Raw genomic sequence first — 16,925 nt, forward strand, 5'->3', positions numbered from 1 at the left:
ATCTAATATGCAAGGATGCTCACTGAAATGATGAGATAATATATTCTGGAGCAACAACAGGAAGCAGCTCTTCACTTATCGCAGATTGGTTGTAGGATTCACTGATTTTTAGATTAGCCCAAAGTAAAAACGGCTTTAAAAAGTGGGGTTAGACAAGTTCATGGAAAATTTGTCTACTGGTAACTATCAAAAAAGGAAGTGGATACACTGCCTGGCTCAGGAAGTTCCTCCAAACTACTGCCTTCCAGAATCTGGAAGCTACTATAATAAAATCAGTCTATAATTGCCCTGTTCTTTAAAAATATTTTTTCCTGAAATATTGTTACTGACCTCATTCAGAGATAGGAAGCAATCCTAGACTTTGGTCTGAGTCAGTAACCTATGAAGAAATTGAATTCACATGGGAACTGGGAAAAAGATGCCGAAAACCTTCTAGACAGGTAAGGAAAACAGTGCAAGGATTTTAGGGGACTGGAACTACCATAATTCAAACATCTGGGTGAACAGCCTGCCAAATTCACCAGTCCACCGAACTGAGTGCCATGTATTTCTGTAAGCAAAACTAATACAGGGGAAACAGATGCTACAGGACTGCAATGAAACCTTTAAAATAAAGGAGAAAGAAGGGTTAACTTTGGCCATAGATTATCAAGCCAAAATTCTGACTGTTCAAGCATAATTTTTATGTGAAGTGGGCATGTTTCTGAGTCTAGATCAGAAATAGAGCTTGGTTTAAAAAAATAGGAATGAGAACGAGCAATATTCAAAACTAATTTCAGCTGCCAAATAACTTCATCTGGGACGTTGGGCAAAATCCTGGTGTTTTCCTCTCTTTAAAACGAGGAGCTAATAGTGAACACACAGTGATTTGGGCATTATAATTTTTACAGAAAGCAAATGATAAACATTTATCAGTCTTCCAACAGCCGTTAAGCGATGAACATGGAAAATTTTAATTTTAAAATGTGCATTGTATGTTTTTAAATTAAGATGACAGGTGGCAAATGCTGAGGGAGACGGAAAAGACGGGATTTGGTAAAATCCAAAGTTATTTAAAGGAATGCATTCATTTCCAGCAAATATAGGGCAAATATCGGGATGTCATCTCAGTAATCTTTACCATGGCAAGAAACACAAAGTTTCAGAGTTCTAGTCATTTCATTAATATTTGGATGAACTTTGTATTTTGAGTTTTACTAGAGTTTAAGTGCTACTGTGGAAAACAGATTTTATGGTTTTAACAGCTAAGGGATGTTAAATGGTCATCAGGAGAGTTTGCCATTTAATCTGCTAATGCCTAATGATACTTCGTAGAGGAACCCAGCTAGGTTAGGGAGAAATGTACGTTTTAAGGACTCTAAACTAAGATGTTTAAATTTTAATATCCAATTTATTTCTGTTTTCAAAGCATTTTGGGTAACACACAAATAAAAATATAGTTTAGGCGTCTAGATAACCCTTCATCTCAGTATCATTCCTGGATCTGACCGATAAGGAACTAACTGCACTCGACAGCAGTTTCAAAATATTTGCTACCAGTCACAGAGCTGACTCTCATCATCTGGAGCTAGCAAGGCTGGTTCCACCAAATCTACTGGCGATGACCTATTAAGGTCCTCTTAATACCCATCAAAGCCGAGTAGCTGGGAACACCTCTGCCAGATATTTGTCGTACTGGGCCACAGCCAAGGCTGCTGGGGACTCGTTCCAGGACATTCAGTTGCTACAACACTCCACCAGTAGCCCTTGGAGAGGGAGATGTATCTATTTCTCCCAAATGAGTCAATTAAAACACAATCTGCCCACCCCAGGTGTTGGGCGTAGCACAGAACGGAGCTAATATCAAAGCCAGAACCAAGTAAATGAACTGTTCAACAAGTCCAGTGGCGTCAAGCGCACACATCCCTGGTGGGTTTGGGCTAACACTGACACCTGAGGGAAAATTGGGAAGGGGATGCAATACCTGTCAGGAAGGTGTGTGAAGGAAGGGTCACCAACTTTAGGGTAGGTGAGGGCTCAGAGTGCGGGAAGGGGTATTCTTTTGCTAGAGAATTTAAAAAAGAAGTTGCTGTCAAGGGTTAAAAATAACCAAGAAAAATAGAGAATAGGCAAGAGTTAAAGTGCAAAAAAAAAAAAAAGAAAAAATAAAATAAAGACAGATAATATGTAAACAATCCAAATAGTGGCACATTGTCACAGAATAATAGGAAGCAGGTATGGGGCCAAATAAAGATTTAGCTCATCACATCCCTTCCCTCCCACCCTTTCCCCTTTGTCTGTCAGCATCTTAGGGACTGATCCTGGGCCACTCCTGAAGGGTGCTCCCACAGACAAGCACGGGGAGCTCAGCACCTCACAGAGGGCACTCAGTACCCTGTGGCAAGGTTGACAAAAGGGTTTAGAAAGCGTACCGGGCAGGGGCTTACTGGTGCACGTGTCTGGGTGCCAGATAAACAACTCACACCAGCTGTAACACAGGCTAGAACGAAGACATTTCTCGCAGAAAGAAAGAAAAGGTGAGAGAGGAACACACATGCCTAGTTTTGCAGGGAAGCATGTTGGTGCCTGGTATATTGGAGCAATTGTTAAAGACCTGCACATCCTTTCTGGAGGGTGGATAACTAGCACGGTGCCAAGGGGAAGGAGAGCTCAAGTTATGCATGGTGCACTGGGTGAGTTAACACTCTCCTAACATTTTTCATACATTGCGTGTGGCGTGAATGGTGTAACTTGCTTGTTTGGAGCAGATCCTCCTGTCTTCTTCTACCTTCTCTGCTTCTCTGCCTCCCTCTGAACATCTTCCCTCCTCCTCCCCATTGCGTACTTGCCAAGTGTCCTGTTGTATGACAACAAATCCGTGTGGGTGAATACTGGTTGCTCAACACATTCAAACAGGGGAGCTGTGCTCTTCCACTTTCCCCATTACAATTACAGCAAAGCAAAACAAGAACACGAGACGTCTGATTTGCACGAGGCAGACAGCCTCTTTCATGTGTCACAAGAACTCTCCCACGTTTGGGGACGCGCGGTTGAGGCACGAGGCTTACCTGCTCTGAGTAGTCATTGCCATCAACGTCGTCACTGTTGGAATGACCTCCCGGACTCTGTACATCTATTCCATGGCTCTCCAGGATTGCTGCTTCTTCGAAAAAAGCAAATGGATCCCTAATTTATCTGATGCATTAGAGTAATTAAAAGTAACTATTTTTTTTTCAAGAAGTTAGAATAACTGGAAGAACAGAGTTAGTTCTTAGCCTCTTCCTCTTCACTCTCCAGTATTTGGGAAGGTAGCACATGTACAGATACTGGTTTGCCTGAAATCCTTCCCTGCCAACTAACAGACTTGTTTGCGAGTAAGAATCCTTGTTTTCCAGCCAGTCCTATTAGAAATTAGCTTAATTTCTAATGCACTGGAGTGGCAAAGGCATTCCCTGTAGATCTTCCCACATAGTTTGGACTGGCAGGACTTGAGGGGGGCGGGGAGTGTCTGAAAATAGATGGAGAAATTTTTAAAAGCACTTAAGGGATTTAAAAACAATACATCTTCATCTTCCAGCAGGATCCATGCATCTAAAGCTCCCTTTAGTTCTTTCCAGTCTCTTTCCAACCCTCCTCCCCATACAGCACAGATAACACACAGTACACATAAAGCTCCAGTTCCACCCATCTTTGACTACCTTTGCTGTGTTCCCCCCGAGTTGGACAGACAGGTTTCATTTCAAAAAAATAAATAAATTTAGATCAAGTTTCAGTACTGCACCAAATGCTGCAGAAAGAACAACTACAGCAAAAAGCCGCAGCCAGCAAGACGGCATAACACACTTGACATTTGCAAAAACACTAATTAACAACAGGCAGATACGGATCTGCGCTCATCTACACCTTGCAAACTCTGTTCTGCACAGCACCTCTGTGCGTGCATGAAATTCTGCACACACTGCAAAAGTTTGTTGAGTCCTGGCTGCTAATGGGAGCTTGTTCTCATTAGAATGCCTTGTTCTTATCCACATTAGAAGGTCTACTTAGAAGTTCAGAGCTGCTTCTAATTTCCTTACGTTGAGGTATTCCAGCAAAGAACCCACAGGGCTAGCTCTGTGAAGTGACTTGTGTTTTATCTTGATCATCAAGCAAAAATTACGACTTTGTTCCAGCCACTTGTCGCTGTGCAACCCCACGGAAAGCACTAAGGAGCACAGGTGTAACCAGAATAAAAAGCTGGCTTGCGGCAGAACCTGTGGTCCTAGTGGCTGTATCTGAGACGTAAAACAACTCATCTGGACTCTTAGATCCCTGTGGGGTCTCAGGGATGGCAGTAAGAAAGACAACCCCACGTTTTGGCTGAAAAAACAAGTGCATTTCAGGGGGACGCAGACACAAGGAAACTTACAACCCCATAAAAGCTCCTCACAACAACCACTTCTCATTTCAACAGCACGCTAAGGTTCTGAACTTGCAATGCTCTCCATTTGCCTGATTTCCCATGCAGATATTTTCAGGTTTTATTTCAGATTTTATTTGGGGATACCCCAAGGAGCCTGAGCGTGGGGAAATACGATTCTCCCTCCGCTAGCAAAATGCTTATTTTGGTTTTAAAAACCGATCTTACAGTAAAACTTCTTAACTGCCTCGTTTTTCCTGCATTGATGGTGGAATTTCATAAATTAAAAGAGAAAAAATCTGGAACAGCGAGACTTCTTTTTAAAAAAATGATTCCATATTTCTATTAAGACCGTTGGACCCTCTAGTGTCGTCATTAATACAACCTGACATAATTTCCATCTCTCCTGAACAAGTCTATGTACTGAACCTTGAAAGGAGGCTCTCTAATACATTACCGATATTGGCTCGTCTCTTGATTTCCTTTCTTCTGTTGGCAAACCAATTGTACACTTTAAGGGAGGTAACTCGCTCCAAATCCGATAACTTTTTTCCTATGGAAGTAACAGGGGAAAAAATAATAAAAGATTGTGCTCACCGGGTTGCAGAGATAGGCAAACAACCCTTATACATCTGATAAAACTCCTGAGATACAGACAGCACTGACAAGTTATTATAACTGGGAGTGAAGAGAATTTTATGCAAACCAGAGTACCGTGCCCAGATGCCATGGTAATAAATGCCAAATATCTCTCTAAAAAACAAAGTAGCCTTTCTTCTGTTCTTAAAATCTGAAATAGGGGAATTTCTTTGCAGCTTCAATCACCCAGATCCAGCGCCGTGGGAGAATAGAGGGCTGCTTTTCTAGTTCGAGCACAAAACTGAGATTCAAAAAACTCCAGTTCAATTCACAGCCCTGCCACAAATCGCATACCCTTGGGCTAGTTTTCTTGCTATGCGCCGCGAGGGTACAGTTCGATGACGTGTTTTCCTCGGCAGCAGCAAACCGAGGGAAGGAGTTTTGTCCCCCTCCCTTGATCTGCTTTCCTTCTTCTCCACCAGCCGCTGCTGTCGTGCTCCCACAGCGCTAATCGCAGCCTCTCGATTCTGCCAGGACGCCTTCTATCTTTTGGGAGAAGAGGCTGGGGGATGCTGGAAACCAGATCACTCGAGTGTTAAACCAGCAGCAATCCCACCCAGCACCGCTGCCCAGCAAACACTCCCTTTTCTCGATCATCAGCATCAAAATGGAAGACAGGAGGGATCCAGCATTGCAGGGACATGATGGAAACTGGCCCTAACCCTATTTAAGGTGTTCAGGATAAGATCTTCAGTCCCCTTCAGCCTGCACAGGGATGAGGCCCCCACCACATGCTTCAGACTTTCTCAAAGTTTATTTATTCAGTCTATGAAAGCCATCTAATTGCAGCAATCGGCATCTGCAAACTTCAATAAGGAGAGATGAAACGAGTGAAAGAAAAAATTCTGGAAATCGATACCACTCAGTATTTTACCCATCCTGAGACACACCTTTTAAGCAGCTTTAAAGTTGTTAAACCCACCAGTGGCACGGCCAGCACTAAAAACCTGAACTCTTTGGTCCTCTAACCACTAGATCCTTCTGCTTCCACCATGAAAAGAGAAGAAACACAAAAGTTGCAACAAGGGAAATTCTGGCTAGCTATTAGGACAATGCGCTTTGCCATGAGAGCTCTCAGCGTTGGAGCAGGGTTCCAGAGAGGTGGGAAAAACTCTGGTTTTGGAGCTATTCAAAACTGAACTAGGCAGACCCGCTGAGCAACCTGTTCTAAGATGCTCCTGAATGACCAGATGATCACTTTCAGCCTAAATTGCTCTACAATTCTGTGCTATTCTGTGGCTGCCTCGGTGTTCAGGAGTCATACCTAGCTTTGTTTTGCATTAATTTTGATTCTGGTTGTATAAAATCTAAATACATCCAAAGCTGTTCTGAAAACTATGCAAATCTTTGGTAAAACTAAGCAAGGGCAGGTGTGTCCTGAGCGTGGGCTCACTGAACATTGCTGCTCCTCTCCCAAGTATGACTTCTCAAGGAATGGGGAAAATGCAACTTATTGACCCAAATACAGGGTCCTCCATTAACACACCGATTCTAACATGAGAGCCCTGTCTAGAAATTATGAAGAACACCGAAAGATAGGAAAGCTGTGTTCTTTAGCCCTCCGAGGACCTGCTGCATGATCTCCACCAAGCCTCAGTCTGTGAACCTAAGATTTCCCATCTGTAAAACAGAGCCAGTAAAACCCACTTTTGTGAAGTGCAATGAAATTCTCAGATCACTGCTAAGTGCTTGTAGAAGTACTTAGAAATAACTGACCTTAAAGGATGAAAGCCTTTCAGAACATGTTTATTTTCGTAGCAATGCTGTATAAATGAAATGTTCAGAGGCACAACTTGTATTTCATATCTCAACTGGTGGGAATTTAAGTTGCAGACACAGGCATTTAGGGCTGAAAATTGCATTGACTTTCATGTTCATCCAAGTGTGGCAGCTACGCAAGCCACAGAATGCTCGAGAAGAAACCTACAACTAGTTGAGAACCCTAAATTGTTAGTAATAGCCATAAAATGAGATTTGCTGAATTTAGCAGGAGATGGTGAAATCTAATTGCAGTTGCCTTTGGAAAAGACATCATGATCAGCTCCTCACCTGGCTTTTGTATAACTGCATTACAGGCGTTTGCAATTTCTTCTCTCTTTGCCTCGTCAGGATATTGATTCTCATTGAAGTAACTGCAAGGAGGGGGAAGAAAAAAGTTTTTTTTCAGAAATCAGAGCACGAATGCTCCAAGCAGCTTCGCTAGAAGGTGTCAACCGCTAGTTTATGCATCACTCTTACCGAGATAATACAGACGTGGTAAATTTTATGTCAACCTTTATATGCATATGGTAGTATCAGCATGCACTCGTACCCACTCTTTGGAAACTTCCCAAACGCCTCAGATAATTGAATGTTATCTCAGCATTTGCAGCATCACCTCAGCATTCGGAATATCGTAGCAGGAGATACAACAAAGGAGGCAACGCTACGAACATCGGAGTTATGACTGTCAAGCAAAGCAACGTGTTACAAGACTTCATAGGCCATGCCTCTGCCTTTTTAATTACCATTTACTTTTTTTTTTTTTAATTTCTCACCCCAAGCTCAGGCAGTGTCCTACAAATGACAGCCGTTCAATGTTTACTTTGATCACTGGGTTAATATACGCACACATATACATATATACCAATATATATTATACACAAACACTCAGAAATATTGTGGATTTAGACAGATGTTATTAATACTGTATGGACAAAACTACACAGTAATACGGTAAGATTTCTAGTCAGATTTTTTTTTAAATCACAATGAAAAAAAATTAGATCTGCCCCAAAAACAACATATTCTGAGTATAGCATATTGTAACAGTAATTTTCTGAATAATTGTAATTTCATTGTACTTTATATGCAGTAAACATCCTATAAAAGTTAAATGAAGTAAAAGAAAAACCAGGGTAAGTGCTTTAAAAATTTTAATGAACTGATTTACATTCTACAGATCTTATCAGATCCGCATTAAAAACACCAAACAGAGTCCTGTTTACTTCAATAGACTCTGATAAGCAAGCCACAGGCAGGAACTACTCCATTTTTCTGTAGATTGTCCATAATACATAATCCTGATAATTCTTTGATCGACTTTGATCAGCAGCAGGTGCAGATGTTGGACAGCTGCTCTTGTAATATTAGCTGGATGGTTGGAATTTATGATCTTGAAGGTCTTTCCCAACCTAAATGATTCTATGGTTTTCTTTTAATTTTAGACCATTTGCTATAGTAGGAGAGTTAGGCATTATAAGGCATTTATTATTTCCCATGGTCATATTTCTCCTCTGGTGGATCTGCCCCAGTACAGCTGCTCTCTGTGGAGCAATTGGCTCTTTCCAACCTTCTTTTGAACAAGTGGTGCTAAAGCAGATCCCACTCTTTCACTTCCAGCTTAGAACAATCCACTGGAAATACAAATTTCGGACATTAGGTTTGAAATCTATGTACTGCTACTTCATCCTCTTGTTCCCGGCATTATTTTCGGCTACAGCTATGCCCACAGATGCCGTGCTATTTGCAAGTTGCTCTTCATTGACTAAGAGAAATCACACGTTAGCCCAGCTAGTTGCACTGTTAATGTACTTGATTCAGTTGATTTGGCAGCTTGGAGAGCAAATAAAACCACAGAAACAGCTCCATTTTCACCAAATGAAGGGCAGGCGACATCTATACTACCAATTTGGGCATTGGAGGCAAACATATTTACACATAAACATCTACGTCTTCCCCGGACCTCACAGAGTTGCTTTTATGAAGCAGATCCTGAGAGACTGCCCAGAACTGTAATTCCCACTAGGCTTGAACCTCCTTGGAAAAAGAGCTGAGATTTTGCCATTAGATGTGAAGAAAACACCTGGTTACACTTAGGTAACTGGAAGCTTTGAGTACAGAGCACTTTTATCTCTGGCACTGCCACCAGCAGGAACATTCCCTGAACCAGAGACTTTCTTCTCACCCAGCAATACCCCCAAGTCCCTGGGCATGGCATTTTTAAAAGTATATTCTTTCTTCTTTCAGGTATTATCCTTTCTATTATTATATCCTTTATAGTGATATATGTGCCCACATAAACTTGCAAATTCCTGCTGAAAGGTGTGATGCTCTGCAGAAAGCATTTTTGGAGAAGGGAAAGTTGGAAAACAGCCTAGAAAATGCTTTTTCTTGTCGTTAGTGCAATTGTCTCATGACTGTGTCTCAGCATCCCACCTACAAAACAGAGAACTCCCTCCTCTGCCCACAGCCAAGAACCATTTCCTCTTCTGAGTGCCATGAAATAAAGGAAAGTCAGGACTATTATTTATATGACTGTATCATGTGCACTGGAGTTGTGGTCAGGACTACAAGTCATCACTATGCGTACAAAAATTAACTCAGCAAATTTAGGTATTTTATGGGAATATCCTTTGTTTATGGATACTTGTGAGAAGTTGAGAACAAACACCATGCAACAAAACGCCATAAAGTTAGACAAACTGATGGATCTATACGATGAATTACTAAAACTAAAGGGTGAAACTCTGGTATCACGTGCCGTTATGGATTTAGATGGCCTGTGGTCACAGAGATGTTAGACAACGCCCAACTTCACTAAGAAATGACAGAAGATGCAAAATCCAAGAAACGGTGTACATCTGAGCTGCCTATCCTTATGTTGATGCAAGAAACAGGCACCAATTAATCAAGACAAGACAATACAAGAGCCACGGGTGACCTTTCTCTTGGCGTGTAGTTAAACACTAGGCTTTTAGCAAGCCACTGAGTGCCATACACTTTGGCTGGCACAAACAAGAAAAAGGTCACATTTATTATTAATAACAAAGCTTAGGGCAGGATTGCAATTCTCTGAGATAACATGAAATCTCTTCTTAACTTTCAGAACTGGACAATGAATGAGACATCTCTTAAGGGAAATGAGGCAGTTTTCCTTGTGTATTCTGACCATTTTTACGATTAAGAAAAACTCTCCATTGAAACAGTAATTCGTATATACACACACGAAGACAAAATAAACTAAAAGTGTTTTCATTTTGTTGGAAAAATATATTTCGATCCAGTCTTCTTAAGCATTTTCTTTAAACGTCTTTTAATGTAAATATCTGATGGCTTCTACAAGGAAGTTGATCCCTGCTTGAAAATCTGGAATCGTTTTCCTCCTCATACCATGCTTTATGAAATAATACTCAAAATTTGACAAGTTTCCAGGCAGCTCCCCTAGGTAAACGAGACTCTTTCACAAAGACCAGAAAGCTAAGGAGGTATCAGAGGGGGTCTGGAAAGGACCTGAATAGGTAAATTCGGTTTCTGTAGCTGGCACAGTAATCTTAGTACCTTCCTCTCCTTCCACCAACTAGCTTATTCCTCGTCCATGCTCATGACGTCTCCTCCTGTCCCCATGCACTGAAGCTGCCTATGATCTTGTCCAGCCCTCAACTTAGGTTGAGGGTTGGACAAGTACAAAGAAAAAGGTCACAAGTACAAAGAAAAAGGTCACAAAAGGTACAAAAAGTACCTGCCCCTGGATTTCTCCTGAAAAACATCTTCCCTATCACCATATTTTGCTTTTAACCTTTGACGTTGATTCTCAGCTGTTTTTATCAGAGAAGAGTTTGCACTCAGGAATCTTGAAGGAAAAGGTCTCATAGCTACAAGTACCTGAAAACATTACACGACTGCAACTCTAAGAGCTGATTTTCATCCTTGGCCTCCATTTACACAGTCTACTACCACATCACGTTTCTCTCCCTTCATTTATTTTGAGATCTTAATAGGATCTGTAGGTGACATGCCATGACACAAACCACAACATTTAAAGTCTTCCCAATGTTTCTGGGAAGTAGCTAAGAATAGCTGGGTTTTCAAGACAGAAACCAATACAACAACAAAAAAAAAAGACTTTATCATTCACTATTTTGGTTTGCTCATGTAGAAGTCGTGAACACGTTGTGATTTTTTTTTTACTCCAGTTCCTCTTGCAAACAGCAAGTGAATTAATCTGCCTCCAGTTCTTTTTCTAATCGTCAGATGCACTCCTGCAGGAGACAGGGAAAGAACTCAGGACGTCTGAATTTCTCTGCACAGCTACAAACCACAGCCTGTTCACAAACCTGAAAGTTCCTGAAAACTACAGATGAAAAATATGAAGCCGTATGAACTTCAAAGGGGAAAAAAAAAAGAAAAATAGCAGGCACAAGTAAATCCTACAAAGGCATCCTGCTTTCTAGACAAAGGGCAGCTGTCAACTGAATGCCTTCAATGAAGAAACCAAATGATCTCTTTTGTAGAAAATGACAGTGGAGGATTAAAATGAAAAGTGGCCAAATAATTTACATGAGATGAGAATCCATATGATGGTAAAGAATGTAGATATCCTTGAAGCAGTTTCATTTCAATAACACTGAAGCCTAGAAAAATTGCAGATTCAGAGAAACCCTCTTTCTTTCAGGGATAATGTGCTTAGGACAATGACAGAGAGAGAATCCATCTCAGCCCCGGGCTCTGTAATGGAAGTTAACGCAATTCCTCCCCTCTTTACCAAGGTGCCCCTATCTGAATTCCTGCAACAGTTGCCAATCTTCTTTGCTGGGCTCTACGGCTTCTGTTATCCAGGCTGAGATATCAGATGCATTAAGCAATGCTTCAGTAGTGTTCCTGATAATCCACGGTGGAAGTTTTGCTGTTCCCTATCAGCTTTGCAGCTGCCAGGGACGTGTCTGAAACAAGCCAAGCTGCAGAGCAGCCGAGGGATGGCCGGATTCAGGGTGTTTTCGTGGGGCTGCATGTTGGATATCAGCAGATAAAAACCCAGCTCAGCAGACCCCGGGGCTGAGGAAAGGCTTAGTTTAAGGCACAGCACAGTGATTTAAGTGGAGGCTGAAAGGGAAGGTCCTATCTACTCCTACGCTCCCTTTTTGCAAAAAGGTTTTCTGCCCAACTGCTCCTCCGGTCCAGCTTTCCACCCATGCCAAGAGCAGAATTTGCACAGCCGAGGGATGTAGGCAGGAGATGGCAGAAACACACAGCTGGAGCCGGCTCCTTCAGTGACACTTCACATATATCCTCTTAAACTGATGCTAAAAGCAAAGCCTGAGCGATGAGCTTGTGGACTGGCCCAGAGATTTATAGGGGAAAAAATATAAATAAATAAATGCCCATATTCCCCAGGTCCCATCTGACCCCTGCTGATGAGAAGAAGATCTTCCTGCCACCAGGGACAGAGCTCATTGCCAAACCCTCCAGAGTCTCAAAATACACGAGAGTGCAAGCTGCTCTTTTGTCTTCGATAAGACTGCCTGTAATTTCAGCTCCCTATCTAGTTTCCCTTCAAACCACCCCTCTGCTTTCCACTGACAAGTTACACAAAACACTCGAATATAGTTACCTATTTTATCTCTCATTAGGATATTTATCAACCTGGTATCACGCAGGAGCAAGAGGTCACCGCTTCAGTCTTCGTGGCTTTTAACAGAACTATCATTCAGGCTGTCAAATCACTGGAAATATTCCTGAAGTTGGTCTGTCAACTGTGCCCGAGATCTTATCTCCACATGGCATGAAGCAGACTGTCAGGGAAGTGACATTCAAAGCATAATCTCATTGGAAATTGTAATTACTAGTTTATTTCTCGGTAAATACTGGCCAAGAATATCACCAATGCTATTTTCATTGGGGTCAACAGATGACACTATCCGTTTTATCTACTGCTATTTCTGCAGATCCTACAATAACGGGATGTGTGTCAACCAACCAGTGCACCCCACAACACAGACAGCAAAATGAAAGCTCAAAGATATTATCGTCACTGATAAACTCTGGCAGAACGGAGAATTACTCCAAAGTTACTACCTTCTCCTTCCTCCAGAACCACAAAATGTGAGCAGCAGTGGAGTTGCTATGGGGAACATCTGGTGAGCCACTTTTGCACTTGAGATCAGCCAAGGATGAGAACTGCTTTGGGGATGTGAGCAGATGAACTTGAGTCTACGCAATCCTTCGGCTCAACTGGATCTTCCAACCAGGCAAAAGAGAAGTTAAAAAATATATATATCCCAAAATCCCCCAAAATACTGACAAACACAACTGTTGCAGCTCCTTACTGTTTTCCATATATGACTATCATTTAGCTAGGAGCTTGTCCTTGAATTTTAAGGACAAGAAACCACTGTGGGACTCCAGCCTGACCTCTTCTACAGCACTGACCCAAGGCTCCTCAGCGATTCTGACACTAATCACTAATCTGACACGTAAACCCAGCTCTTCTGTTTGACCTTCAGAGATATTCGGCCCCAGTGTAAAAATCTTGCATTTTGTCCAATGGAGAACTACCATAACTTAAAAAAATGCTTTGGAACCAAATTCTAGGAATACTCACTCTTCAAAAATCTGCATCTCATTCCTAGCTTCAGCTTTCAACCCCAGTGGACTGCTGAACTCTTCATGAGAACAGTCCTGAACTCTCTCCTTATAACAGAAGTTTCATTCTCATCCTTCTTTTCATGAAAAGTGCAAATCAGGAGGAGAGATCTCAACAGGACTTGATTACTTACAGCACCAGACATACGTAAATTGTAATTGTTGTTTTGCACGTCTGTCTCTGTACAGAGATTGCATAATCATGTCAGTGCACATTTAAAAAACTCACACACAAGGGTCGATTCTTTAGCCTGGTTGTACAAATCCGTGGCTAAACTCAGAAAGTCACTTTACTGATTCTTCTGAGCAGGAGCAATCTCTACAACATAAATTAAAACATCGGCAATACACCTTGCACTGGAGTGTGTAAAACTCTGACCTTCAAAGCTACTCCAATATCAACAAGTTTCTAATTTTTTAAACGTCATTTTCTTGATATTTTGACAGCACTCTCAAGCACCAACACAATCCTATCAAGCTATTAAAATTATCCCCCAAATTGTTGAAAACCAGAATTAATTGATAATAGCTCTGAAAGCCTCATACTTTCAAGAGATAATCTATGCCTCCTAATCTATAGCACCCTACCGTCGAGATAATTAACAATTAAAATAAGAATAGTTAAGACATCAGAGGTGGCGATTTACTCTTCCTTGTAATTGGATTTGGTGATAAGAATATTTTTTGAAATTACACAACAGCTGTCTTCCGAGCAGAAGAGATTTGGACTTTTCAGCAATTTGAAACAAACACGTAGGTACGTTCTGCTGAAGGCACCTTGAAGGCACCGACACGCAATGGCTAAATTTGTACAACTATCCTTAAACTTAATGGTGTCCCAGACTCCTAAAACTAACACAGCTGGCTGAATTATTCACAAAATAAGAGGGAAAAAATGACAGATTTTTTTTTAAAAGCCAACAACTATCACATCAAGACATGATCAAGTGAGAATTATTCTGTAATATTTCCACAACCAGTTGGTGTGAGCACACGGCACCTTCAAAGCTCTTCTAGCAAGGCATCTAAGCATGAATAATGTGTGAGTCTTGTTCTGCTTTATTTACTTATATTTTTTAAATTGAGACCTACACACTACAAGGCTATTTATGTGCATTAAATCCTTTGGGCTTAACCCCATGATAAACCGGACCTTTGTGAAGACATCTGAGGAACAAATATCTCATCTACAATTTTGAACTTTGTACAGGGGAAGAGTTATTGAAGTGACATCCTCTGGATTAGCCAGTGCTCACAAAGCAGGGTCAGTCCATGGATGAAACATCTCTAAGAAGTGATGAGACCCTACAGAAATCATCCCTGGCACTACAGCAAGAGCCTACCCACTCGTAGGGCATGTGTTTGCTGCTTGGTAAGCCCAGCTTTCCAGGGGGATATACCATAATCAAAACTGTGGTTATTAGAAATAAGGTTTGCAGGACAACAGAGGATTCCAGGGGTTTATCTGGCAATATAAATAAATACAAAACGTATTAATTGAATTTTACACTGTTCAACCCAAAATTTCATTCTGTTCTCTTTCAGGAAATACTTAGGAGTCAGAATCTGAGTTTTCTGCTCATCTGAAGTAAGGTATTTCTAAAAGTATAGTCTATACTTGCCTCAAAATTGTGCTCTAATGTTAAGTTCAGCACTGGATCACACAAAAAAACATATACAGAACGCCAAGTGTGAGCAGCAAGGTCCCCCAGGTTGTTACCAGTTAAGTCTCGGTGTGGTCACATTTTTCAGCATTTTCTACTCCTCCTAGCTGTAGAGCTTTTAAGTCACACTTTGTCCCAAGCCTCCAGGAGAGGAAAAACACCACCCATGACATTTGTGATAAAGCTTAGGATGAGCTGACAGCTTCCTGTGTGCTGCTAAATCACTAGCCTTTTCCCCTCAAAGGTCCACAAGTTTTTCTTTACAATTTCCAGTACTTGACCTGACTCAGCTTAGCTTAGCTCTGGAGGGCCGAGCCAGCCATCACTGTTGCTGCATTTTCAGGAAATAAAAATTGATTAAACTAATGAAAGGACCCTACAGAATCCAAAGCCTTAGGTAAGGCCAATTCTTGCAGGATATCCAGGGCATAAAGTCAAGAGGCTGAGGATCAAAGCTTCTGATTTTGGGCTCATCACATGTATTTTTCCTAATGGCTGGTACCTTCGAGACCTGGACCAGAACTATTATTGCATTAAGTGTTGCACAGACACAAAGCAGAGAAATTAATTTAATTTTCAGATATTAATAGAAGAATTTAAGAGTGGGAGAACAGCAAAGGTAAGAGATACACACACAAGAAAGCAGCTGCAGAGCCATGAAATAAATCCACAGCTCCTGACTCCTGGATCTGTACTCTATATCATGAGCTGTGATTTCTGCCATGTACTTCCTCCTAAATGTCATTGCCACTGCAGCTCAGAAAAGCCAAGCTCCCTGGGGACAGCCTCATCTGCTCTTTAGGAGGTATGACTAAAACAGCACTGGTAGTAATACTCTAAAAGCAACCGAGGAGTTCTTGACGACATCTCTATATCTAGAAAAATCAATTATTCTTTGTCATTTGGGGACTTCAGCAAAGCATTTGATACAGGGACGAATGGAAAATTATTAATAATAAAGATTGGTATAATTATGAGTTAGTTGCCTTAAGAAGTGGACTGAAAATTGAAAATAATGGCTTGGAAGGAGGTTATCAGTGGTATTTCTCAAGCAGCATCGTAGGAGTATCTTAAGAATTAAAACACTTAAAGATCTTGACACAAAGTCTGAACAAGGTAACGCACTCTGCTGATGACAAAGTCAGAACTCATGTCAATGCAGAGAATTGGAGTATCATAAAAAGAAACATGCAAACCTGAGGGCAAGAACTAGAGAGAAATTTAAGAGTCCACTATATAAGGTACATGTTTGGGAACAACAGCAGCTACTGATGTACACAAAAGTATCACCAGCTGGAATAGAAAGATCATTGCCTCTTAAGTGACTGTAGGATGACTGAAAGACAGTGCAACAAAACCACCAAAACAGCAAAACCTGGATATTTCTATCAGCATGCTGGCTATTTCCAGTACAGAAAGAAATCCATCCAAATAGTTGCACAAGAGAAAATGTACAGTCCTGGCCACATAGTCAAGGAAGCTGAATTTAAAACTCATCAGACCACAGAGCAATCAGGATAGCAGAGGAATGGAATCTCTATCTTGCAAGAGATACAGCTTGTTTTACCTGAGCAAACCTCAAGGCTGAGATGAGGTTATGGTTTACCATAAATACATGAAGGATGAAGAGGGTCAACACTGGAGACAAGAGCTGGAGGTCAGGATCTATTCTAGTTAAATGATAATATTGATCCAACAAGGATGGGTACATACTGGTCACAGACAATCTCAGAAACGTAGATTTTTAACTGCTGAAACAATAAAAGCCTGCTGGGTAGCAGTCTCCCAGTAGGCTTTTGTACCCTTGGCAATATCTGCTTGTAAGATAGAGAATTTAATCAGTT

General features: G+C 41.3%; 1 protein-coding gene across 15 annotated transcripts in view; it reads right to left on the bottom strand.

Moving 5' to 3' along the window:
- Positions 1-16,925, bottom strand: part of HMBOX1 (homeobox containing 1) — a 117,468-nt gene that overhangs the window by 17,353 nt on the left and 83,190 nt on the right. For 5 of the 15 annotated variants that reach the window (XR_014317329.1, XR_014317330.1, XM_082758426.1 and 2 more), the window contains exons 7-10: positions 7,067-7,149; positions 4,836-4,931; positions 3,048-3,142; positions 2,705-2,836 (exon numbers count right to left, since the gene is read on the bottom strand). Coding sequence is in view for 13 of the 15 variants with exons in the window: in XM_082758426.1 (XP_082614552.1) it covers positions 2,705-2,836; positions 3,048-3,142; positions 4,836-4,931; positions 7,067-7,149 (406 nt within the window). In the remaining 2 variants the exon portion in view is untranslated. Of the gene's footprint in view, positions 1-1,963; positions 2,045-2,704; positions 2,837-3,047; positions 3,143-3,361; positions 3,488-4,835; positions 4,932-7,066; positions 7,150-16,925 lie in introns of those variants that run through there. The other 10 variants (XM_082758416.1, XM_082758415.1, XM_082758423.1 and 7 more) reach the window with 10 other exon arrangements.

This window comes from Aythya marila (assembly GCF_965140915.1).
Source record: "Aythya marila genome assembly, chromosome: 3".
In the NCBI taxonomy this organism is placed as follows: domain Eukaryota; kingdom Metazoa; phylum Chordata; class Aves; order Anseriformes; family Anatidae; genus Aythya; species Aythya marila.